The 14,936-nt window shown below is 35.3% G+C and overlaps 1 protein-coding gene across 4 annotated transcripts in view; it reads left to right on the forward strand.

The window, feature by feature from the left end:
• Positions 1-14,936, forward strand: part of LOC122678376 (integrin subunit beta 3 binding protein) — a 90,792-nt gene that overhangs the window by 54,403 nt on the left and 21,453 nt on the right. For all 4 annotated transcript variants that reach the window (XR_006336072.1, XM_043879045.1, XM_043879046.1 and 1 more), the window contains 3 exons: positions 13,448-13,526; positions 13,924-14,017; positions 14,346-14,405. Coding sequence is in view for 3 of the 4 variants with exons in the window: in XM_043879045.1 (XP_043734980.1) it covers positions 13,448-13,526; positions 13,924-14,017; positions 14,346-14,405 (233 nt within the window). In the remaining variant the exon portion in view is untranslated. The remainder of the gene's footprint in view (positions 1-13,447; positions 13,527-13,923; positions 14,018-14,345; positions 14,406-14,936) is intronic.

Consider the following 14,936-nt stretch of genomic DNA (forward strand, 5'->3'; position numbering starts at 1 on the left):
CGTGTCTTGGCTATTGTGAATAATGCTGCTATGAACATTGGGGTGCGTGCATCTTTTCAAAATAGAGTCCTTTCCAGATATATGCTTAGGAGTGGGATTGATGGATGATATGATAACTCTATTTTTAGTTTTTTAAGGTGCCTCCATACTGTTTTCCATAGTGGCTACACTAGTTTACGTTCCCACCAACAGTGTAGGAGGGTTTCCTTTTCTCCACACCCTCTCCAGCATTTATTATTTGTAGACTTTGATTATGATCATTCTGAGCAGTGTAAGGTGATATGCACTGTAGTTTTGATTTGCAGTTCTCTAATTAGCAATGTTAAATGTCTTTTTACATGCCTGTTGGCCATCTGTATGTCATCTTTGGAGAAATGTCTATGTAGGTCTTCTGCCCAGTTTTTGATTGAGTTGTTTGGTTTTTTGTTAGCAACTTGTATGAGTTGTTTCTATAATTTGGAAATTAAGCTCGTTGGTTCCCTCATTTGCAAATGTTTTCTCCCAGTCTGTAGATTGTCTTCTCATTTCATTTATGGTTTCCATTTCCAGTGCAAAAATGTATAATTTTAATTATAGCACATTTGTTTATTTTTGCATTACTCTAGGATACAGATCCAAAAAAAATATTGCTGTGATTTATGTTGAAGAGTGTTCTGCGCATGTTTTCCTCTAAGAATTTTATGGTATTGAGTCTTATATTTAGGTCTTTAATACATTTTTTTTTAATATGGTGTTAGATAATGTTCTAGTTTCATTTTTTTACATGTAGCAGTTCATTTTTCCCAGCACCACTCATGAAAGAGACTGTCTTTTCTCCATTGTATATTCTTGCCTCCTTTATTGTAGATTAATTGACCATAACTGCATGGGTTTATTTCTTGGCTTTCTGTCTTTTTCCATTGATCTATGTGTCTGTTTTTGTTCCAATACTTTACTGTTTTGATGAGTGTAGCTTTGTAGTATAGTCAGAAGTCAGGGAGTCTAATTCCTCCAGCTCTGCTCTTTCTTAAGATTGCTTTGGCTATTCAGGGTCTTTTGTGTTTCCATACAGATTTTTTAAATTATTTGTTGTAGTTCTTCAAAAAATGCTATTGGTGATTTGATACAGATTACATTGAATCTGTAGATTGCCTTGGGTAAGTATAGTCATTCTGACAATATCAATTCTTCCAGTCCAGAAACACAGTATGTCTTTCTATCTGTTTATGTTGTCTTCAACTTCTTTGAATTCAGCATCTTATAATTTTTTTTTCTTCTTTTTTTTTTTTATTATTATTATTTTTTTTTTCCAATTCAGCATCTTATAATTTTTGAAGTAAATCTTTAGGTAGGTTTATTCCTAGGTATTTTATTCTTCTTGATATGATGGTAGATAGGATTATGTCTTTAATTTCTCTGTCTTTTGATGTTAGTACATAAAAATGCAACTGATTTTTGTATTTTAATTTTGTATCCTGCAGCTTTACCAACTCCTTGATAAGTTCTAGTAGTTTTCTGGTGGTGTCTTTAGGATTTTCTGTATATAGTATCTTGTCATCTGCAAACATTGACAGTTTTATTTCTTCATTTCCAGTTTGGATTCCTTTTATTTCTTTTTCTTCTCTGATTGCTATGACTAGAGCTTGCAAAACTATGTTGAATAAAAGTGGCACGGGTGTGTAGTTACTGATCTTAGAGGAAATGCTTTCAGCTTTTCACTATTGAGTATGATATTAGCTGTGGGTTTGTCATATATAGGCTTTATTACGTTGAGGTATGTTCCCTCTATGCCATCTTTCTAGAGAGTTTTTATCATAAATGGATGTTGAATTTCATCAAAACCTTTTTCTGCATCTATTGAAATATGAAATTTTTTATTCAGCATGTTAATATGGTGTATCACATTGATTTGCTGGTATTAAAAAATCTTTACATCTCTGGGATAAATCCCATTTAATTGTGATGTATGATCCTTTTAAAATACTGTTGGATTCAGTTTGCTTGTATTTTGTTGAAGATTTTTTCATGTATGTTCAACAGTGGTATTGGCCTGTCATTTTCTTTTTGTGTGATATCTCTGTCTAGTTTTGGTATCAAGGTCGTGTTGGCTTCACAGAGTGAGTTCAGGAGTGTTCCTTTCTCTGCAGGTATTTTGAAATGGTTTCAGAAGAACGGGTTTTAAATGTTCAATAGAATTCATCTGTGAAACCGTCTGGTCCTAGACTTGGTTTTGGGCAGTTTTTAAATTACTAACTCAATTTCTGTACTTGTGATTGGTCTGTTCATATTTTCTATCTTTTTCTGGTTCAGTCTTGTGTCTGAATATTTTTAGAATGCATTTTCCATACAAATTGTGTTGTAATTTGTGGTTAAGACCTCATTTCAGGGCTACAAGTCTATTTTTTTTTGTAATATAGGTAACGTACAGTATTATTCAGTGGTAGTCTAGGTAAAAAAAATATATATATATTGAGAATGCCACATAGAGTATAACAGCCTGTATGCACCAGTGCTGGGACACCTCAGGCTAAGCAGTCAACAGGACAGGAATACAGCCCCACCCATCAGCAGACAGGCTGCTTAACATCTTCCTGAGCATGGCCCTGCCCACCAGGGTGCAAGAACCAGCACCCACTAGTGGACAGAAACCAGTTCCTCCGACCAGGACGCCTGCATAAGCATCTTAGCCTCATCCACCCAATTTCAGATCACAAAAGCAAGAATAATTGCAGCCCTGCAGCCTGTGGAATAGAAACTGCAATCACAGAAAGTTAGACAAAATGAGACAGGAAAGGAATGCATCCCAGATGAAGGAACAAGATAAAACCCCAGAAGAACAACTAAGTGAAGTGGACATAGGCAGTCTAATGGAAAAAGAATTCAGAGTAATGATGTGAAAATGATCCAAGATCTTGGGGAAAAACGGGAGGCATATGTTGAGAAGAGACAGGAAATGTTTAAAAAAGATCTAGAAGAACTAAAGAACAAATAAACAGATGAACAATACAGTAACTGAAATGAAAGATAACACTACAAGGAATCAATAGCAGAGCAACTGAGGAAGAACAGATAACTGGCTTGGAAGACAAGGTGGTGAAGATCACTCCCAGGAAACAAAATAAAAAAGAATGAAAAGAAATGAAGACAGTCTAAGAGACCTCTGGGACAACACCTTGAGAAAATATTTGAAACGATAATAGCTGAAAACTTTCCTAGCAGGGAAAGGAATTAGTCGCTCAGGTCCAGGAAGTGCAGAGAGTCCTAGGCAGGATAAACCAAAGGAGAAACACATGAGACACATAGATTTCAAACTGATGAAAATTAAATTAAAATTTTAAAAAATATTAAAAGCAACAAGGGAAAAGCAGCAAAAAAACATACAAGGGAACTCCCATAACATTCAGCTGATTTCTCAGCAGAAACTCTGCAGGTCAGAAGGGAGTGGCATGATGTATTTAAAGTAATGAGAGGGAGAAACCTACAACCAAGAACACTCTACCCAGCAAGGCTCTCATACAGATTGGACAGAAAAATCAAAAGCTTTATAGACAGGCAAAAAATATTAGAATTCAGTACCATCAGACCAGCTTTGCAATAAATACTAAAGGAACTTTTCCAAGTGGAAAAGAAAAGGCCACTACTAGAAACAAGAAAATTACATATGGAAAAGCTCACCAATAAAGGCAAACATGCAGTAAAGATAGGAAATCATCTGCACACAAACATGATATGGAAACCAGCAGTTGTGAGAAAGGAGAGCTCTTTGAAATGAATTTGAAGTTATAAGATCAGCAACTTGAAACAATCTTGTTTATATATAGACTGCTATATTAAAACTTCATGGTAGCCACAAACTGAAAATCTACAGCAGATATAAACAAAAAAAGAAAAAGAAATCTAGACACAACACTAAAGTTAGTCATCAAGTCACAAGAGGAGAGAACAAAATAGGAAGGGAAGAAAAAAGGCCTACAAAAACAAATCCTAAACAATTTAAAAAGTAGCAACACAAATAGACATATTGATATTTATATCAATGGATTAAATGCTCCAACCAAAAGTCATAGACTGTCTGGATGGATGCAAAAACAAGACCCATTTATATGCTGTCTACAAGAGTCCCACTTTAGATCAGGGGACACATACAGACTGAAAGTGAGAAGATAAAGGTATTCCATCTTTCTTGCAAATGGGAATGAAAAGAAAGCTGAAGTAGCAGTACTCATATCAGACAAAATAGATTTTGAAATAAAGACTGTTAGAAGAGACAAAGACAGTCACAGTCCAAGACAATCCGAGATGTAACAATTGTAATTACATGTGCACTCAACATAGGAGAACTCCAATATATAAGGCAAATACTAACAACATGAAAGGAGAAATCAGTAGTAACACAATAATGGGGGGACTGTAACACCACACTTTCATCAGTGGACAGAACATCCTGATATGATCAACAAGGAAATACAGACTTTAAATGTTATTTTAGACCAGATGGACTTAATATTTATAGAGCATCCCATCCAAAAGCAGCAGAATACACATTCTGCTCAAGTGCACATGGAACATTCTTAAGGGTTGATTATTTGCTAGCCACAAAGCAAGCCTTGGTAAATTTTAAAAATTGAAAGCTTAAATCAGGCATCTTTTTCAACCTAAAGGCTATTAGCTTAGGAGAAACTACAAGAAAAAAAACTTTAAAAAACACTTTGAGGCTAAACAATATGCTACTAAGCAACCCCATGGATCACTGAGGAAATAAAAAAATACCTAGAGATAAATGAAAATAACAGCATGATGATCCAAAATCTGTGGGATGCACCAAAAATGGTTTTAAGAGGGATGTTTATAGCAATAAAATCTTACCTCAGGAAACAAGAAAAATCGCAAGTAACCTAATCTTACACCTAAAGCAACTAGAGAAGAACAAACAAAATCAAAAGTTAGTAGAAGGAAAGAGATCAGAAAGATGAGAGCAGAAATAGAGATGAAGAAAACAATAGAAAAGACCAATGAACCTAAAAGCTGATTTTCTTTGAAAAGATAAACAAAATTGATAAAATTTTAGTCAGACTCATCAAGAAAAAAAATGGAAGAGGGCTAGAATCAATAAAATTGGAAATGAAAAAGAAATTACAACAGACACCACAGAAATACAAAGGATCGTAAGAGACTGCTACAAGCAACTACATGCTAATAAAATGGACAATTAGAAGAAATGGACAAGTTCTTGAAAATATACGTATAGTCTCCCAAGACTGAACCAGGAAGAGATAGAAAATATGAACAGACCAATCACAAGTACTGAAATTGAAACTGTGATTAAAAAGTTAAACAAGGAAAAGTCCAGGATCAGATGACATCACAGGTGAATTCTATAAAACATTTGGACAAGAGTTAACAGAGTTAACACCTGTCCTTCTGAAACTAGCCCAAATAATTGCAGAGGAAAGAACATTCCTAAACTCATTCCGTGAGGCTACCATCACTCTGACACCAAAACCAGACAAAGACTACACACACAGAAAAGAAAATTAAGGCCAATATCACTGAAGAATGCAGACACAAAAATGCTCAACAAAACACTAGCGGTCTGAAACCAACAAAATATTATTAAAAGAATCATATGCCATGATCAAGTGGGATTTATCCCAGGGATGTAAGAATTTTCAGTATCTGCAAGTCAATCAGTGTGATGTACCACATCAACAAGTTAAAGAATAAAAAATATACAGTCTTCTCAATAGAGAAAAAAAGCATTTGACAAAATTCAGTGTTCATTTATGACCAACCTAGACAGCATATTAAAAAGCAGAGACATTACTTTGCCAACAAAGGTCCATCTAGTCAAAGCTATGGTTTTTCCAGTAGTCATGTATGGATGTGAGAGTTGGACTGTAAAGAAAGCTGAGTGCTGAAGAATTGATGCTTTTGACCTGTGGTGTTGGAGAAAACTCTTGAGAGTCCCTTGGACTGCAAGGAGATCCAACCAGTCCATCCTAAAGGAAATCAGTCCTGAATGTTCATTGGAAGGACTGATGTTGAGACTGAAACTCCAATACTTTGGCCACCTGATGCAAAGAACTGACTCATTGGAAAAGACCCTGATGCTGAGAAAGATTGAAGACAGGAGGAGAAGAGGAGGACAGAGGATGAGATGGTTGAATGGCATCACCGACTCAATGGACACGAGTTTAAGTAAACTCCGGGAGTTGGTGATGGACAGGGAGGCCTGGCACGCTGCAGTCCATGGGGTCACAAAGAGTCAGACACGACTTGAGTGACTGAACTGAAGTGAATGTTCATTTATGGTAAAAACTCTTCAGAAAATGGGCATAAAGGGAACTTATCTCAACATAATAAGTGCCATATATGACAAACCTACAACTGACATCATACTCACTGGTGAAAAGTTGAAAGCATTTCCTCTAAGGTCAAGAACAAGACAAGGTTGTCCACTCTTGCCACTTTTATTCAGCACAGTTTTGGAAGTCCAACCATGGCAATCAGAGAAGAAGAAAAAGAAATGGAGAAGTAAAACTATCACTGTTTGCAGATGACATGATTCTGTACATAGAAAATCCTAAGGATGCTACCAGAAAACTACTAGAGATCACCAATGAATTCAGTAAAATTGCTGGGTATAAAATTAATACACAGAAAGCTTGCATTTCCATACACTAACAGTGAAAGATCCAAAAGAGAAGTTAAAGAAGCAGTTCTGTTTACCATTGCATCAAAAATAATGAAATACCTTGGCATATACCACCTAAAGAGACAAAAGACCTGTACTCCAAAAGCTGTAAGACAGTGATGAAAGAAATCAAAGATGACACAGACAGATGGAAATATATACCATATTCTTGAATTGGAAGAATTCATATTGTCAAAATGACTATACCGCCCAAGGCAACCTACAGATTCAGTGTGATTCCTATCAAATTACTAATGTATTTTTCACAGAACTAGAACAAAAAAGTCTTAAAATTTGTGTGGAGACACAAAAGGTCCAGATTAACCAAAGCAATCTTGAGAAAGGGAGCCTGATTCATCCAGCTCCATTTTTCTGACTTCAGACTATACCCAAAACTTCAGTCATCAAAACAGTATGGTACTAAACCAAAAACAGAAATATACATCAATAGAACAGGATAGAAAGCCTAGAAATAAACCCTCACACCTAAGATCAATTAATCTACAACAAAGAAGGCAAGACTATGTAATGGAAGACAGACAGTCTCTTCAATAAATGGTGCTTTAAAGACTGTACAACTACATGTAAAAAGATGAAATTAGAGCATTGTTTAACATCATAAACAAAAATAAACTCAAAATGGATTGGAGACTTAAACGTAAGACTAGATACTATAAAACTCTTAGAGGAAAACATAGGCAGAACACTCTGACATAAATTGCAGCAATATCTTTTTCAAGCTGTCTCCTAGAATACTGAAAATAAAAACAAAAATAAACAAAATGAAACCTAATTAAAATTAAAAGCTTTTTCACAGCAAAGGAAATCATAAACAAAATGGATAGACAACCCAAAAAATGAGCAGATGGCATAAATAGACATTTCTCCAAAGAAGACATACAGACAACCCAGAGGCACATGAAAATACACTCAGCATCGTTAATTATTAGAGACATGCAAATCAAAACTACAATGAGGTGTCACCTTACACCAGTCAGAATGGTCATTATAAAAAAAAAAATCCATACAATAGAAACAATAAATGCTGGAGAGAGTTGGAGAAAAGGGAGCCTCCTTCTTCACTATTGGTGGGAATGTAGATTGGTACAGTCACTATAGAGCACAGTATGGAGTTTCCTTAAAAACTAAAAGGAGAGCTACCATGTGATCTAGCAATCCCACTCCTGGGGATATATTCAGAGAAAAATGTGGTTTGAAAGGATGCATGTACCCAAGTGTTCATTGCAGCACTATTTACGATAGCCAGGACATGGAAGCAACCTAAATGTCCATTGACAGATTAATGGATAAAGATGTGGTACATGTACACGATGGAATACTCCTCAACCATTAAAAATACTGAAATAATGCCATTTGCATCAATATGGATGGACATGAAGATTATCATACTAAGGGAAGTCAGAGAAAGACAAATATGGTATTATGTTTGCATGGAAAGTAAAAAAAAAAAATACACAAATGAACTTATTTATAGAACAGAACAAACTCACAGATATAGAGAATGTAATTATGGTTATCAGAGGGGAAACGTGGGAGGGAGGGATAGATTGGCCTTTGAGAGTATATAGTGTTAGTAGAGTAGGAAAGCAGAAATCTGAATGTTAGAATTTAATTTCAATATGGAGGAAGTGGAGATTGGCCTAAATCATTGTTTTGAGCAGTAGTTTGTGGTAGAGAGAATATTCATTAAGTAAAAGGAGAGTTAAGCAGAGTAAATAAATAGGTAGGAAATCCAGGATTATACTTTAGAAAGACATGTGGGTAGCAGAAGGTTAGGGGACTGGGAAAATTAGCTTTCTTTTTTTTAAAGTTTTTCCAGCTTAATTGAAGTATAATTGAAAAATAAAATATATGTATTTAAAGTATATAATGTGATATATATCCACTAAAATAATTATGACAGTTTGGTTCATTAACACATCTCACATTGTTACCTTTTCTCTTGGTGAGAATGTTTAAGATGTACTCTTATCAATTTGAAGTATCACTCACTCACTGTCTCCAGCACTCTTAGTCGCTCAATTTATCAATTTGAAGTATCACTCACTGTCTCTAGCACTCTTAGTCACTCAATTGTGTCCTACTACTTGTGACCCCATGGACTGTAGCCTGCTAGGCTCCTCTGTCTGTGGGATTTTCCAGGCAAGAATACTGGAATGGGTTGCTGTTTCCTTCTGTAAGGAGTCTTCTTGACCCAGGGATTGAATCCAAGCCTCCTGCATTGCAGGCAGATTCTTTACCATCTGAACCACCAAAGTATACAATGTGGTATTTATAAATATAGCTAACATGCTATGCATGAAATAGCTACCATGCTATGCATGAAATCCCCAGAACTGATTCATCTTACATATGAGGATTGTACCCTTTGACCAGCATCTCCCACCTAGGTTTCTCAGTGAAATAACACACTAATGAACTTTGAAATCTATGATTAGAGGGAAGTAAAAGGAAGAATAAAATGAAAGATGAGCATATTTTATTCATTGTTCCATCAAGTCATATCTACCATACCACAGACACCATGCTAGTTAACTTGGTTTATAACATAAACAAGGTAGAGTCTGTCCTTGCCTTCATGGAACTAGTGATCTAGTGAGGAAGAAAGGTGCCAAACAGTTGGAAGTTACAGAAGAGGGTAAATCAGTATCTTTACAGGCCATTTTGTCTTTTAGAGGTTTCACATCTTACTCCACTATATCCACATTGCCTGCACAGTCAGTATAGTAGGCACCATGGGTTGCATGCCAGGGAATCTTAAAGAAATTGATGACCTCCCTTCCACATTTGTGATGGCATAGCAGAGCTGAGTTAACACTTGCTAATCTAGACAGCATATTAAAAAGCAGAGATATTACTTTGCCAACAAAGGTCCGTCTAGTCAAAGCTATGGTTTTTTCAGTAGTCATGTATGGATGTGAGAGTTGGACTGTAAAGAAAGCTGAGCGCTGAAGAATTGATGCTTTTGAATTGTGGTGTTGGAGAAGACTCTTGAGAGTCCCTTGGACTGCAAGGAGATCCAACCAGTCCATCCTAAAGGAGATCAGTCCTAGGTGTTCTTTGGAAGGACTGATGTTGAAGCTGAAACTCCAATATTTTGGCCACCTGATGCAAAGAGCTGACTCATTTGAAAAGACCCTGATGCTGGGAAAGACTGAGGGCAGGAGGAGAAGGGGACGACAGAGGATGAGATGGCTAGATGGCATCACCGACTCAATGGACATGAGTTTGGGTAAACTCTGGGAGTTGGTGATGGACAGGAGGCCTGGCATGCTGCGGTTCACGGGGTCGCAGAGTCGGACACAACTGGGCGACTGAACTGAACTGAACTGAACTGAATCACCTGTATCATCAATTTTCAGTTAGACTCACCAATTTAAGGATAACTTCTCCTTGTTCTTTTAGTTCTCCCCTCAGAATATATCTGAGGAGTTTTATGGAGAAAAGGAAAATAATGAAGTTAAATTTGAAGTTAAGAATGGAAAATAATTGAAAGCAGTCAAGATAGGGAAAAAAGCAGAATTGGAGCAGAATGATACTTTTAAAAGTTACATATCACTTGCTTGAGACTGAAGAAATCACTATGGAAGAAATTTAAAGCATAATTAATGGACACATCCCTCCATGTATTTGATATGAGCAAAGCATCTAATTTCAGTTGTTCTTCAGAATAAAAAGACTTTCTCTTTGGGGAAAATGAGAGAAGTCTGGATTTTACAGTGAGACTTTTCTAGGCAAATTGGAAAATACATAAAAAATCCTGAATTTTTGGCATGTGGCTTTCTCAAGAGAAAAATGGATATTCATAGTGAACATACCATAAGAATCTGCTCTGAGGAAAGGCAGTCTGGCAAAAAATGTCAAAACTTGAACAACATTCTCTTGTGCCAGACCAACTGGATCATAGTTTCTTTTTAAAAACAGAGTACTAATCTAGACACTTTAAAAATACTAGTTGCTAAAAGATGACGCTGAATTTTTACTCTGCTGAAACAAAAAAAGATTCATTCAAGGAAGACCGAGATTTCAGATTTCTCAAGTCGTACAACAGTGGAATTTGACCATAATATAGGATTTGATCAAATTTTGTAAGGATATCATGAAACAGACAGCAGTCACTGGATATCTGGATGCAATACCCATCAACATCTGCATAGTTTGCAGTGGTCATTATAAAGTGAAGGGTTTGATCCAGTTTAGTCCAGCCAGAGGCAAATCTGTTTAAGAAAGGAGTAGTGTTTTATAAAATATGATGGTATCCACTGATTATACTTTCACTCACCAACTTGAAAAAAGGGGCAACAATAATTTGGAAACTTTGTAACAGAAATGTATTCTGCAGGCAGGTATAAAAGATTGTTGGTTTTCAGAAACAACTAAATTAGTGAAGAGACATAGAGATAATATTAAAGTAAACAATAATGCAGTCTTAGGACAGCAAAGTATAGTTGAAACCATCCTTTGAAAATATAGAAAATGCTATCACTGGCAATAAAAATTCAGCTTCCAGCACATGAGATTAAATATAAATATTGCCATTTTGTCTAGGATGAAGACAATGGCAACCATTCTTCTCCCAAAAGCTGCTCAGCAAGTTGTTTATCTCCAAAGATTATGACATCTTGTCCACTGAGTCAGAAGATATAGAAATGGAGAACACACTTCCTGAATTTCTCAAAATGTAGCAGTTGGATGACAGTTTAAAAGCCATTCCATGAATTTGCTTACCATCGAGATGAGGAAAAGACTTGATTTCACCTAGTGAGAAGCATAATGAGGAGGAGAGGAAAGGAAATTAAAAATGACGAGAGTGATGGAATGTCCACTACTCCAATTGGTCCTGCGTGGAGGCAAGTTTAGGCATGTGAAGGATATCTTGATACTTTGGGAACTGATACTCAGTCCAAAAACTCCAAGGCTGTTGAACAGGTAGCTTAGCTGCTGGATAATTGTCTTAACTTGGGAGAAAGATTTACTAATAGGTTCATTGGGTATGCTTACATTCCACAGCTGCTGGGGGTGCCATTCACTTCTCGCTCTTTCTGAACAGAACTCTTTGGAGTCATTCAGGATGGCAACACTGCAGGACTCAGCCCTTCCCACCCAACTCCCTGAGGGTAGACAGGGAACAGCATCAGTTCCTTAAAGGATGGTAAGAGTGTGAAGAGGCTCTGCCACTCCAATCCTCCCAGGAAAGGGATGCAAGAAAAAGAGCCCCTAAGACTCCTTCTCATAGCAAAGGAGGTTAATTGCCTCAGCTTTGTATTTCTGAGGTACTTAGTGGGCTTAGGTATAATGTAGGGTAAGCTGGAGGTTCCCAGCCTTGAGTGGGAGTCACTGAAATCCTCCTGCTCCTTCAGGCTTTTGGAGCTTAATTAGAGGAGCCGGAATTCCTTTATGATGGTCTCTCTCATATGGAGGTAGTCTGTCCCGTATGGAGGTAGTCTGTCTCATAGAGGTAGTCTCATATTGAGGTTCCAGTGGTAAGCAGCTGGGACCTCAGACAGACAGACAACTTCTAATTTAAAATGCGTAATAATGAAGGAAAATTTTAAGGAAAGAAATATCACTTGGAATTCCACTATGTTCACATAATTTTTAGCTTTTGCATATCGCTTTCTTTCCATTCTTTGCTCGCATACTTATATACATATTTTACTTAGTTGAAACACACTGTTCATATTCATTGTGTATGAACATTTAATGTCACATTTATCTTATTTTTATAGCACACACCAATGTTAATGGATAACACTGATGTGATTTTGAAAAGCATTTAAATAGAATTTCTAGTTTCTCTCATAAAATTAATAGGACAGATTTGTGCTTCCTGAAACAGTAGTCACTAGCCAGCCACACATGGCTAAGCTTTTAAAATGTGACTATTCTGAAATGATATATGCTATGAATATAAAATATAGACTGAATTTTGAAAAAAAAAGTATAAAATATCTCATGAATAAGTTTTATATTGACTACATGTTGAAATTGTAATACTTTGGATATATTGAGTTGAATAAAATATAGTATTAAAATTATTACTAAATTATTAAAATTAAGTTCACCTATTTCTTTTTACTTTCAATGTGGCTATTAGAAGATTTTTAATTATATATACAGCTTGCATTATATTTCTGTTAAACTGCACTGGTATAGATTATCATATACAAATTGTGAGATCTTAAAATTCAAAAAGAAACTAAAGTTGCAGCCATAAGGAAATAGTTAAATCACCTTTGGTATATTTACTAGGTTCAATATTGTGCAGCTTTTAAAAGTATAGACACATGAATGTGGCCAAACATATCTTTCGTCTTCAAATTTAAAAGAGTACCTTGGTCTATTTGTCGCATTGGGATATATTAAGCTAAAAACCTTATTTTTTAATTAAAAAAAATTATTGGGTAACACTGATTCATAGGCTTAGATCTAGGTAAATAAGGTGATGGTGGTGTATTTGTTCTCTCAAAATGACATGAAGGAGAAAGGACAAGCCAACTATATGTCTCTTCTTTCCCACTGCTCAGTGGTGATGAGAAAGTGAAATGCCAAAGGATAGGATGGTTGGTAAAATATATTGTTTGTAAAGGAGTGAAAGCTGAAAGAGGAACATTTACATCTTTTACCACTTTGAAAAATGCAAAGAAAATGATAAAAACTGAATATAAGATTCTTTTAAAAGAATTAAAGCTTTGAAAATGACTTGCCGTGTTCAACTGCTTGATCTTACTGAATTTTTTTTTTTATTCACAGATTCATGGTATTGCTAACTAAAGTTGAGAAATCGTCAGAAGAATTCATGGAAATAATGCAAAGTTTAAGTAGTATACAGGTTTGCTTTTTTTGGCATATAATTTTTCATACTTCTGTTACCCCATTAGAAGAAGAATAGGAGAATCCAATCCTGGAAAGAGTTTACAGAAGATATATTCATTTTACTTTTTATGAGAATTTCTTACATGAACAGTAATTAACCATAATATTTTAGTAATACCTGACTTGACATTGAAAAGTAAATTTATCAATTATGTTTTGTCTTTGTAGTTAATAGATTGGTTTTATTCAGATATTTTAAGGCTTTAGTTACCCTACCAGAAAAAGTTAAATTTCATTATCACAGAGTTTTAAGTTTTTCAGAGAAAGGAAGCAGTGTACTGTATTTTCACTAGAGTTGTCAGTAGTAGTATATTTATAGAGAACTTAACTCGTTTAAAATGCCTTTCTTTTAGGCTTTGAAGGGCAGTAAAGAGCTTGAAAATCTCATTGGGATCCCCCATGCATCATGTGTCTTTAAAAGAGAAATGCAGAAAACAAAAGAACTAAGTAAGAGAAATTTTTGAGTTGTTTGGGTTTTTTTTGTCCCTCCCACCCCTAATTTATGAGTTTTTAATGAGTTTCTCTCTATTGCTTGTTTGTAAACTTAGAACAGAAAACCACATATCTTTTGCTAGGATGTGTTATTTCAGGGATTCTTCTTGAATGTGAGGGAAAGAGTGTTCCTTGGTAACTTGTATTAGGCTTATTTGATGTAGTTCTCATTCTTTATATAAGATATATTTTGTACTTGATACTTACAAAAATATGTATTTTTTTGAAGTTGTTTCTTCCAAATTGAGAAATGATTAATATCCCATATTTTTTTTTCCTTTAGTGACTAACGTAATAAAGCAAAAGCTATTTAAAAAGAAGAATTCAGGACTTCCCAACAAAGGTAAAGTGTTCTTAGTTTATTGTATAAAGAGATCGTTTCATCTCATTTTACCATTTCAACCAATTGTCATGAGCCCTTTTGTAGTGTATTCTTTTAAAAGACCACCAGTCTCATTTGAAAAACATTATACTGCATTTAGCAGAAGACCATGTCTAGTTAAGATCAATTTTCCTGATGATTGAACTTTTGAAATACAGTTTTTAGGTTAAGAGTTATAGTTTTTTCTTCTATTAAAAGTTCTTTTTGAAAATACAGACAGATGGGGCAATAATGCATTATATATGGCAGATTTTAATGGTAATTTAGAAAGATACACAAAACATAAAAAGTTACTTTGTAGGCAGTGTTCTGAGATTTTTAATAATGTTTGCTCTACTGTGAACTCATACCTCTGAGCATTTCACACTATGGGAAACTAAATTAGGAGACTTTTAAGTTCCCACAACACATGCACATTCACACCTTAGTAAGCAAAATAATCACAGACTATAAAATATTAAAGCCACCAGACCAACTTGAGGGATCATTTTA

The sequence above is a fragment of the Cervus elaphus genome, chromosome 20, assembly GCF_910594005.1.
Source record: "Cervus elaphus chromosome 20, mCerEla1.1, whole genome shotgun sequence".
NCBI lineage: Eukaryota > Metazoa > Chordata > Mammalia > Artiodactyla > Cervidae > Cervus > Cervus elaphus.